Here is a 12,161-nt window from a genome sequence, read left to right as displayed (position 1 = left end):
ATGTATCAGTCAGTCAAAAGGTAACTTTATTTGGTTTTTCATAACCATAAAGCATATAAAAAAGCACAATCTATTGCATGAAAAATTAAAAGCGAAGCGTATTTTCAGTCTACTTTAAAATATTTACAATTTCTATAAAAAGGTCCTTTTCTGACCCCAACCATTTAATCTTTTCCAGCTTTCGAGAGTAAGTTTTCTACTAGTATCATAAATGTTACCCCCGACATATTAAAATATTTGATGAGGCGCCCATCCAGCTTGTTACCGCGTGTCTACATGTACGGATATTTATGGTTGTCTGTAGTTGGTTAAAGAGATCTTTCGGAACCTTCAAGGGGAGTGTTTGAAATAGGTATAAAATCCAGAGAAAAATCCATCAAGGCAAATTGTAAAAGCGAAAGGGAACACCCTTGCTTCGTTAACCTCTCAATAGAAAATGTTGATGGCATCCGGTTAACCATTACAAACATTCGGGGGGAGGGGGAGGTTGTAGCCTGCTAAAGACCAATTAATGAAGCGGTCCCCAAAATTTCAGCAGGAGTAAGCATCCACAGCAAATCAACGCAATCAAACACTTTTGCGATGTCTACAGAGAGAATGAGAAAGTTCTGGTGTCTCCTTTGTGCGTTGCCTACAATGTGTGTAGTCGTTTTGTGGTATCACTGCACAGTCGTTCGAAAATAAAAACAGACCGATTTGCACGTACAAGGCAAGGAGGCTAGGCCAGTCCCAGCACCCCCCCACACACAAAGTATAGTTGACAGGGTGCTAATTAATTTAGCTTCAATATTTAGTAGTAAGACTTGACATAAAGGTCAAGTCTCCAAATATTTCCTCTGGTTTAGTAGGAGTTATATAGCGGCTCCTTTCATAGGCAGTTCTCTCTCCTGTGGTGCCATAGCCATGCCTAGAACAGGTGCAACCAAGGAGCAAAACGTTTTAGAAAATGCTCCAATGAAGCAGTCAGGCCCCAAGCCTTGTTTAATTTCAATTTGTATATAGGTTTTATCACTTGGGCTGTTTCTGTGGGGTGATCTAGTTTATCCCTTCAAGGTCTTTGGAATGGATTGTTGGGGTAGTCAGTAAAATAGTTACCTAGATCTCCAACATTTCCGTTTTCTTTACTGTAGAGCAAATCATAAAAGTTGCTAAACATTTCGCTTATTTCTCCATGACCCTCCACGTTTGTTCTTTGCATTCTAAAAGATGTGACTTTCACTTTTAATTGGTCAGCTAAGAGTTTCACTGCTTTGTTGCCTACCACGTAAAAACAATGTGCATAATCCAAAACTGTGAATTCCACTAACATAGCCAGGATTTTCCTATATATATTGTTAGAATTAGTGTGTTTACGTAAATGTTCAAATGCTTTAAAATGGCATTACAACATGGCCCTGGTTGTTTTCGGTCTTGCTTTTGAAGCAAATGCCACTGCCATGAGATGCCCTCCGGCACCAACCTTCAATGCCTTCCAGAATATAACTCTGGAGACTTCTGGCATGTCATTAATGTTTAAACAATCTGTGATGATTTGAGACAGCTCATGTTTGATAACAGGATCTTAGAGTAAAATATTGTGTGGTCTAAATTTAACAGTCCTCATTTATTTGCGAGTTAGAGTTGAATGCATATAGGTGAATGGTGCAGGATTGATATGGTGCCTATTCAGTAAGTTGTGCGTGAAGATGGATCAGATCAGAAAATAGTAAAAATACACAAGATCTCTGAGCAGCAAAATAAAATGCGTAATCAATTTCCTCAGTGAGTAGGTGGTGTCAGCTATTCCTTAAGCCCACCTCTAACAGTCACTTTGCTGTATGTGTGGTAGTCTAATTCCCTATGGACTCGGCTGAAAGCCATCTTTGGAGGGTCAGGGTCAAGTTGATATTGCCAACTCGAACCAAGTAACCCTCGGTCACGAGAACACTTTCTGTAATATTGCATTTCCGAAATGTCTTCCCATATGAGAATGCAATTCCCATTCGCCGGCCTTCTTTGCCTATATGAGCCGCTGTATTTTTCCCTTGGAATTATTTTTTTCCCCCCACAGAGCATTGTGACTCCAACTGTTTGTTTCCAGCAGAGGTAAACAGAAACAAAATGTAAATCACTATGATGGACCCACACTAGGAGGTACGTTTCTTGTAATAGGCACAGGTCAGATTCTAGAACATTCAATACTGCCAATCTCTTGTGGAGGATTAAGCCTTTGACCATTAAAGCTACTTAAGTGTTGTCAATTAATTGTTATTAGTGGTTCTCTCTTTATGTGTGAAGTCCAGTGTGGCAGCAACCGAACCATGAAGTGTGATGGTATGCCACAGACTTATCTACCCATCCAGGTAAAAACGGGATCACTCCCACCATCCACTGTAAGCATAAACCTGTAGCTAACATTCTCCAGTAGCTTAATGGAAAATCTAAGATAATACATCATTGGGAAGTTTCTTTCCTATCATGTTGGATAGTCTAATAGAGGAGCCTCTGCTCCCAATCTCCATGATCTTTCACCCCCGGCTTCCTTTTCAAGCTTATTTGCATAGCTCAATCATCATGATCTAACACCTGTTTTCAATTGGTCTAGTGGTCGTTTGTGGTTTTTCTCCAAGTTTTCTGACTGAGTACTTCCTTCCTGGTTCACGCTATTTCCATTGCCATGGATGAAGCGTGTTTACTACGGCTCCCCACACTTGTAAATGTTCTTCCTATTCTGGTGTCTTTACTCAATAAGGACTTAGGAAACATTGGTTTACCTGTAACCAGGACCCCCAATAGTTTGTTGTCCTCTTGAAGGGTTAAATGTTTCTGACAGGCCATGTGAAAATGATATGAAATAGATACCCCAAATTTAAATGGTGGGTTGTGTTTTCACGGGTAGTCTATAATCATCCTGAACTCACATTGCTTTAGGGGTGATGGCCCCCGAGCAGTTCTAGAACTGTAGCTGTGTCCATTGTACTAAACGGGTTTGCAATCCCATTATTTCCATAATTTCTTCCTTTTTGCCAGAGATGAATTCAAGCTATGATATCCGTTGGTGCTCTTCTACAAGCCCCTGTTGCGCACGCATTGTAGGGACGCTCGGTTTGGATTGGGGGGGGGGGGTTTGGGGGGCCTGGTCTGGTCCATTTCTTTGGTGGTGCAGTGTTTGTTGTACAAAGGCTTGGGTGTTGTTGCCCTCTGCCCCTTTAGAAAGGCTCCTTATCTGAATGTTCCAACGTGATTTTTTTTGTGTATTTCTGCTTCAATGGCCTGTCCTCGTACTGTTTCTCCAAGGTAACATGATGAATCCACTACTGATGTACTTCGTTTTAACCATTATCCACTATGGTTTCTAAAACATCCAACTCTTCTGCAGAGTTCTTAGAAATCCTACTGGATCTCTTAAGTACTTTTTCTCGCTTTGAATTGTCCCTAATTCTCCTTCACTTCTTGTAAAAATTGTTGGAGTTAATCCTGCAATATCACTGGGTTCATGTCAAGACTGTTGTGCCTCTCTGGGGAATGTTTGTCTGAGGTCGAGGCTTTGTCTGACCTTTCTGCTTTTCCTCCTTTTGTGGTGAGCATGTCTTTATAAGAGCCGTCCCTCTGATCTATTGTATGCCATGTTGGAGACCTAGTAATCAGATTCCCCAAAGAGGACTAGCGGCACCCTATGTGATATAGCTCAGCTTGGGTTGTGATGTGCTCTTGGTCTGTTCTCTCAAAGTTAGTTTAGTATGCACCTTTCCATCTACATGTGTCCTCACCCTTCGCTGTGGTACTTAATGTTTTAAGAGGTTTTTAGAGTTCTATAGTTTAATTTCCCGTTTTGGCAGTCTACATACACCCCTTATGGACAGCCAATCAGTCTTTGGCCCTATCCACAGTACGGTCCATCCGTAGCAGGAGAGTGCCGGCCACATTTTTCACTGTTTAAGCGTTTTAGGGCCAAAGGCTTGCGGGCCACTGGATAGGTGGTCCGATGTACAGGAGTGCCATAGACACACAGGCTTGCCAAAACTGCACACTTGAAGGGCTAAAAGGCATTTGTTTCGGGCAGGGAGGGAGGGGGGTCTCTTCAGTACAGAGATAGAAGGATCCAGTTCCCCCGCCCACTCTCATAATGAAATCTACAGGCTGCATGTTCTATATGCTCCAGAGGTTGGGTCTCTAACCTTGCCATGTTTAAGTGGCACATGTTCACCACCAGGGAGGTCACTTTTTTTCACCAACTGGCCTAGATGACTGTGATCCAGGCTTCCAGTCCTTTAATTGTGCTTATGTATCTCTTGGAGCTCCTCTAGGAGCCAAAATTTCCTGCTGAAAACAACATGGCTCGGATCACGAGCCCTACTCCACCCAGAGAAAAGGGAGAGCCACCGCCGTCATCCTGTGCTCACGTTTGCCGGCACAGAATAGATTAAATCACCTCCGGTTAGTCCTTAGCCTGCACAAGTTGTGCCTCCGTCCGACCTCGGCAGCACCAAAAGTCTTCACATCCAGCCACAATCCAAAGTGACGGCCTTCTCTATGCCTTCCGCAGGGACACTTATTTCCTGATTGCTTTGAGCTCCATTGACAAAAGGGAAAAGGTCTGTCTCATAACACGCCATTACTACTTAAATTGGCTGTGCCCACACCAGACTCTTCTCCTTCTGAACTTTAAATGCTCGAGTGAGTACCCCTATGTGGAGCCGCACTTCACCAGTGGGGCTTCTTGTGATTCAGCCTAGTGGCGACTGTTGGGTACCGGGTAATTGCTGTAAACCCCTGCTTATGAAGCCAGGAAAAGAGCTACACAAATTTACGTCCAGCGCGCTGGCCATGCCAATACACTATCTAAACTTTTTTCTCAGGGTTTACGGACCCATTTTAGCATCAGTCTGGGTGTTTCGAATTGAAGCAATAATGCTTTGTGAACGTGTGTAGTGATTTCAATGCGGTAGGCATATTAGCATATCGGACCAGGTATTAAAATGGATTCTATCTTTTCTTACCAACAGTTCATGCACTCTTGCCTCGCCCTGTCTGTGGTTCTACTGCCAGTATGCCAAACTGAAGTGTTTCCCAGAGTTCTACAATCCCCCCACTGCGACTCGACCTGTACATACACCCCCCTGCTAGGCTATTATGGCAATAGAGGGCACAACTCTATATGTTTTCAAACGGCACACAGTTTATCTTACCATCTCATGGTGTCAGAATACCCATCCTCTCACCATTCTAAAGCCACTCTCCCAAGCTATTATACCCCTAGTCTTATGACCTCTTCACTGGGTCTCCTTCTTCTTTACTTCGTTCTGAAGCATCTAGTTCCATTTCCTGAATTATTGCATTAACCATATTACTTTTGTCCTCTGTATTAACCTAGAAATGCCAATATAAGTTTTTGTTTGTTAAAATCATACTTTTCAGGGCTATATTAGACTGTTAAATTAATACATTGAACGCAAACAATGACAGCCCAAACGCCTGCCTGGCAATCACTCAATGGTGGAAGCCCTAAAAAACTGAGGTCCTACTTACACCCCTCAGTACTGATCACTGGAACAAAACTCGGTCGGCATTACTGCCCCTGGTAATCCCAAAAGAAATTTAGGGGTTCACCTTGAATTTTCATGGACAATAAAACGTCAAGGTGGCAAATAGCTACTTTCTTCAGTTCAAAGTTTAGAAGACATTTCTCTTTTCTGGTAGATGGCTTTTAAAAACGGCTGTTTTATGCATTGGTCAAGTCTGGACTGTGGTAGTTTATTCTACCTGGCTCCTTCTGAAACGGATTAATTTATGCAGGACAGCAGTTCAACCACCCGCCAGCTGCAGCAATCTGGACCATATGATACCCATCTGAAGAACGATTCACTGGCTCCCAGTGTAAGAATTACTTTCAAATCCATGGCTATTTTGCACTAGGAAAGTTGTAGACTTTCTACAATGTTTTTTCCAGCCAAACTTTAATTGCACAATTCCAAAAGAAGCCTGCATTCTGGCAACCCATTTCTTCTCGCTGGCCTCAGAGCAAAAGGAGCCTCCTGTGATAAAGAATTCTCCATTGATGCTGCAAAAATCTTTAACTAGTTACTTCTATCCTCGTCATCTGCCTTCTATATTTTAGTACATACTTGAAAACCTGGCTTTTTAATAAAACTTCTTTAATAGCAGGGGTTGTTACTAGTTTGTTTGTCCAATAGGGTAAAGAGGTCATGTGTATGAGCAGTTTGCAAGTACCTGCTACCGCAGAGGTCTTCAAAATGTTTTGCCCTGAGCCCCATAACCAAAATTTTTGATGTCGGACCCCCCTCCAAAACTTTAAAGCAATGAGTGGGGGAGTGGGAAGAACATGGCTGAGAGCAGGGGGAGTGGCTTTATGAAATCATTTCAGAGGCACTTTTTCTGCAGCACACAATCCACCCCAAATGACTTTTAACGAGCAAATGCATCAAACCGTAATTGGCCCAAAAATACTACTCTCCATAACTGGGGTGTTATGAGCCCTTTGCACTCTTGGGCCGCAAGAAACTGCATCCTACCACATTAATGATAACTGGGGTCCCAAGTAGCAGGCTATCTTCTCAGCTCCTTTCTTCCCTTCCACATCATTCCAGACCATCACACCACTCCTGGAACAGGCTTGGTCACTTTCAGAAAAAAATGTGCTCCTTTTTTAGGTCTCGGCTAGCGTAGGCTGCGCACATGCGCAGTCTCGCTGGCGAGATTTAATGACTGAGTAGCCCCTAAACGGGGGCCAGCCATTGGAGAAGAGGTCTAAGTTACGTCATTCTTTCCATCTAAGCCCCGTTCTTTTCAGACTGGGGGCGTGTTTTTGATTGTTGTTTACATCATAGAAAACAAGCCCCTCAATCAGAAAAGTACGGGGCTTAGAGACAAATGGCAAGCACTCGAGCGCTAGTTGAGAAGCCAGTCGACCGAGATCCAACCAAAACGGGCTTATTAACATGTCATATACCCCAAAAAACACGTCCAAATACTAAGATAATGTGTTTAAATGCTTCATAGCTGCATTTCCGTTTACGCGTTTTGCTCATGTGTTATTTGTCCAAAGGTTCATTGAAACGCCCATGAACAATGGCTACGTCCACCACATTCGTCAATCGAAATGAGGTAGCCGCCATTAATAAACGGCATTAGTCTTGTTCCAGAGCCTTCAAAGCCTAAATGTCCCAAAAAAGCTGGAACGGTCAGCAAAATGTTGATCTCTAGCCCGGTGTACTTCTCATTGCCACCGCAGCCGCACGTGCCTTCTATAGGCGAGCAAGGTATCACGTTCCGCTGGCAGTGCGCGGAGTGGCCGCTAGCCTTACCTGGGGCTGGATTAGCAGGGACTCTGGAACAGGCTCCACTCTGCGTACTGCTGTCCCGCCTCCGCCTCTCCCTCCCTACCGCCGCCATCTTGTATTCCGGACCCGGCCCTGCCAAGTGCGCACGCGCAGCCCTGAGCAACGTTCTGTCAGGCGATGTACGCCATATCGGGAGTGGCGCATTCGGAGAAGTGTTTTCTGATGCAGACGTTCTGGTCCATAGCGCTCCTAGTTTCAGAAACAACTGTTCTGAGATACCCAGTTAACTACTCTGAGATGCCCAGAGGATGAATCGGTAAAAGTGGGTTAAAAAATAAGGCTCATATTTACCGATAATCGAAGGGAAGTTGATCTAGCAAATTCTGAAAACTGTCAGCACTAACAAATTGGATTGGGTAGAGGACCTTTCATGCTCAACCGTGTAAAGTCAAGTCCACTTGTTTTTGTTAATTATTATATATGAGAGCGCCTTAAAATTACATTAGTTCACGGTGTGTGCTGTACAGACCTTCTTTAGTTTAATTTAATGAGCTATCATGTTGTTCCATGTATAATAATAAAACTAGTCCACCTTGCATGGACACATGACAACCAACTTACCTCTTGGGTAACATGTGGTTGTCATGGCGGGGAAGGTATAAATGTTTTAAAGTTTATTTCTGAGGACAGTCACTTTTAATAAATACATGACAATGCAGAAATATAATCTGATGCACTAAGATGAAACACATCTGCATGTTAATGAAGTAAACTTTTTTTTAATTTAAAGAGTATCATATTTACATGATTGCTGTATAACGTTTTTAAAAATGAAAGTGTTTCTAAAGAAAAGTGGTGCAGGACACCTTTGCTTTTTTTTTTTACCTTTAGTTAATGTGTAAATAAATACTTACATAGTGGCCCATGTAACCGCTTTCTGAATGTCGGTACCAAGTAACAAACTGCCGCCCTGGGTCCACATGTAAAAGTCAGGAGGGCAGCAAGCAGCCTCCGGCCCCTCTGTGTTGTTGCTTGCAAGTCCCTCCGTGTTGATGCCTTGTCCCATTCCTCCCTCTAGCATGGTTTCTTCAACTCCTCACACATTTTTGCAACACCCCACCCTCGTGTGTGTGTGTGTGTGTTTGTGTGTGCGTGTGCGTGCGTGTGCGAGAGATTAAGCTATTAGCATTGTAAATGACAATGCCATTTATTTATCTGTTTTTAAAACCAACACAAATAAAAATGCTGTCATTTACAATGCCAATAGCTCAAACTTTTGCAAAGGCGAGACTGTTGCACTGTAAATGCTTGTTGCATCAAGGCTGCTGTCAACCCTAATGCTAGAAAGGAAAATCTGCTCCAATGCCCCTTTTTTAAAAAAATAAATAATAGTCATAATTGCAATACAGTGATTGCTTAAGACTCCTCAGACCTAGTGCTGCTGCACCTGCGTCACCAATGATAGCTACTGCCATGCAAGCAGGCTACCTAGGCCGTTTGTGAAAAACATGGACAACCATCTTGCCACATACTCCTCTCGGAGACCCAAAATAAGGTGTTTCCTCTGCTTCAACTATACTGCTTCTCGGGCCATCATTGTGATACCCAAAGCAAAACGAGCATAGTAAGTGTGCATTGGGCCTTAATGAAATCAAGGATTGGGGTTCAGACGGTCCCTCGTGCCGCTAGACCCAGGTGGCGCTGCACATGCAGCAATGATACCAGCAGCCCTGCAAAGCTGTCTGTCTGCTCTGCCCACTCCACTGGCCCATCACTCCTATGTCTGAGGCGCAAAGTAGAGTTTCTTCCCTTTTGTGTAAAAAACAAAAACAGGTAAACTGGGCTACAATGCTAGCAAGGACAATGGACCTCTACTATTGTTTTTCGTACTTAGACACCCATAATTGGGTTGTAGGGGTCACTCACACCCCTTCCCCGATGCACTAATGATAGCATCCTATCCTGGGCCACCTCTTCGACTATCCATAGATCTCGCCCCTTCCCTCTGCGCCATTACGCTGAGGCACCAAGAGTATGGCAGTTCAGGGCTCTGCATCTGACTGCAACCCTGGTGCCCACTTCCCTGTGTCTTCCTGGGCTAACCTTTTGCAGAAAGAACTTTCCCTGAACAGCCTAGATTATACTGCGTGTAACACTATTTTTAAATAAAGAGTTGAATACCACTATAACTACACAAAACGCTATTTCCTACTGCATAAACTAGGATTCAGTTCCAAGTCAAGTCACACAGACATCTGCTGTGCTAGCATCAGCCAACTCAGGTTTAACAAATGTATGAGTGCACATTTCATACCGATTCCTTTCACTTGCATTTATTTTTCATTTAAGCTGTGCGCGCCTCATTTTAACTGCAGTTATCGGAAGGTGAAAAATCAAAATGCTCAAGATTTTGTTTTTCTTTTTTGCCATGTCTTAGACTCCGCCACCACGTACACTGACCCTGTCCCATGGCACTTGCGATTAAAGAATCCACACACATTTCAAGGACTACATGTAAACAAATACAACCTGGAAATACTCAACATAAGCAAGGTTGTGCTTCCAGGCCATCCGAATTTACAAGTGCTTGCAGAGACATTTGCACCAGCCATCCCTGGGAATACATGCACTGACCACCAGGGGGGACATGCCCCAAAGTATGAAGACCCCCTGCCCTACCAAAACATTTTAGAAGCCCTTTTGTTGCAATAATACACAGGCCCCATTATCCAAGAAGCCTCTTGTGCTAATAACGAGCTCTCATTGGGTAGTATCAGCCGATACTGAAGTTGGCCCACTATATATACAAGCTGCACCTAAACGGTGCTTTGCACACAATATATTTAACGTCTTATTGTTGCACTTGGTCAAGCCACATTCCAAGTGCGGTTCTTCCAATTGTTATCACAGGACATATCAAAGTATGAAAATAAAGTGAGGTTATACTACGAAATGGTTGGGCAGCAGTTTCCAGGGATAGGACAAATCACTCACCGTTTCCGCACAATGTCAATCTTCTTCTGCAGTGTCTCATATTGGATGTAATCGTTGGGCTCAAAGTGACTTACTGCCACCTTGCGCTTCTGGCAGAGGGCGGCAGAGACATGATACCGCCGGACCCCAGGGATGAGGAATTGCTGCAGATGGGGAGGAACGGTCAGAGCATTCATTAGACCAATAAAGCCAGAATAGGAGGGTTTGCTTCAAATTACATCAACAGAGCAAGAACCAGCCAGCAGCAACACAAATACAGTTTTATCTAAAATGAAGCCCTAAAAGGTAGAACATTCAAACCATCACATATACATTCAAACCATCACATATAAAACCACAGAGCTTACCATGTAAGGGGACGGAGTGAGAAGGAATACGTTTAACCTAGTTTTTCTCACTGCCAGGTTACCTCCTCAGTTGGCCCCCTTCTTACACTGGTCTCTCGCTTCTCATTTGCCTCAACCTGCTTTCCAATTGAGGCCTCTTATATTACGTAGGGGTCCTTGACCTCAATAGGAAAGCAGGCCAAGATTTATTTTTTTAGCAAGACTGTTCTTGCGTCTCTAGCTCCTTTACATATTTATTCATATCAAATTGGTATTGCGTTGCTACCAACCAAAATGTGTGCAACCTTGCAAAAATCTATGGCACTCCCCAAAACATTTGCTTACTTAAGCAATACACCAAGATACATTATTTTTCACGAATTCACATACAAAACTCTTCTGTACAAACAGCTGTTTTTTGGTAAAATATTTGACGTGTGCTGCTAAGGTTCCCAGAAGTAAGGGCAAGAACAGCCCACGAGATACTGAGTCTAACATTGGCCTCTAGTGTACTTTTGGAATATTTAAAAAAACAAATTTAGACGAATTTCGACAGCAAAGGACACTTGGGATTGAAGGCTGAGAGAATGGCTGCATCGCAGACCACACTTCGATAATATTTAAATGGAGGTAACGACCACTACATGAGGCATTCAGAAAAGGCATTCACCATCGAGGAAAATGCTTTAACAATTACCTCATACCAAAAGCACCACTGCTAATGCACAGATATAAACAAGTAGAAAGAGTGTTAGGAAAATCATGGAATCGATGAAAGATCCAGTGCTGGGGAAAACACAAAAAAAAACACTGACGACATCAAAAGAAGGCTATGACCCTCTCTTTACAAAGCCCCTCTGGACCTATATGCCCAACAATAGCACGGGGTACCCAAAGAGTGAACAAGTCATAAACATCCAAAGATATTAGCTCACTGCATTCCTACATTCTGGTAGAGTAGAAAGAAAATACGGGTTAGTGTCACTAATACTTCTATGTACACATATAAGAAGTCTAGAGAAAAACATGGAACACACATTGCATCCAATAAGGTGAGCAAGAAACAGGGCCACAATGAGCTATGTTGGTCGTTCTCCAACCAAGTTCCTAGTACATGGAAGATGTTTATGTGTAGGGAAGACTACCCACCATCTAAGCTAACCCCCCCCTCCCCCCCACCCCAAGACTGTAGTACAGAAACAGAAGGATGCGGTAGGTTACATTCAACAGGAATTACATTTAAACTGCCATTTTTTAAGGTGCTTAAAATGTAGGTCTAATTTTAAAGCACATATAGCTCTACCAAAGCACTTTAACACAAGCTGCCTTCCTATTTATAACCACATACATGCTACCTTGAGTTTGTTCATACACGGGATAAGGGAAGTTGAACCACAGCCTCCTGCATGGTACTGAAAACCCAATAGACATCTATGTACTCCTTATCCCTGCCCAGGACAGCACTTTTACAAGTGCACACAGATATCAGCAAAACATCATTAAAATATGGATCCAGTTCTCTCCAAAACATGAATGGATGACAAAAACATATGTGGTCCCA

At 43.1% G+C, this 12,161-nt stretch overlaps 1 protein-coding gene across 1 annotated transcript in view; it reads right to left on the bottom strand.

Moving 5' to 3' along the window:
• ACO2 (aconitase 2) overlaps positions 1-12,161 on the bottom strand; it is a 352,074-nt gene that overhangs the window by 306,118 nt on the left and 33,795 nt on the right. The window contains exon 2 of the mRNA XM_078683141.1: positions 10,275-10,417. Coding sequence (XP_078539267.1) covers positions 10,275-10,417 — 143 coding nt within the window. The remainder of the gene's footprint in view (positions 1-10,274; positions 10,418-12,161) is intronic.

This window comes from Lissotriton helveticus, chromosome 1_1 (genome assembly GCF_964261635.1).
Source record: "Lissotriton helveticus chromosome 1_1, aLisHel1.1, whole genome shotgun sequence".
In the NCBI taxonomy this organism is placed as follows: domain Eukaryota; kingdom Metazoa; phylum Chordata; class Amphibia; order Caudata; family Salamandridae; genus Lissotriton; species Lissotriton helveticus.
This window is presented reverse-complemented; position numbering and strand designations above follow the sequence as displayed.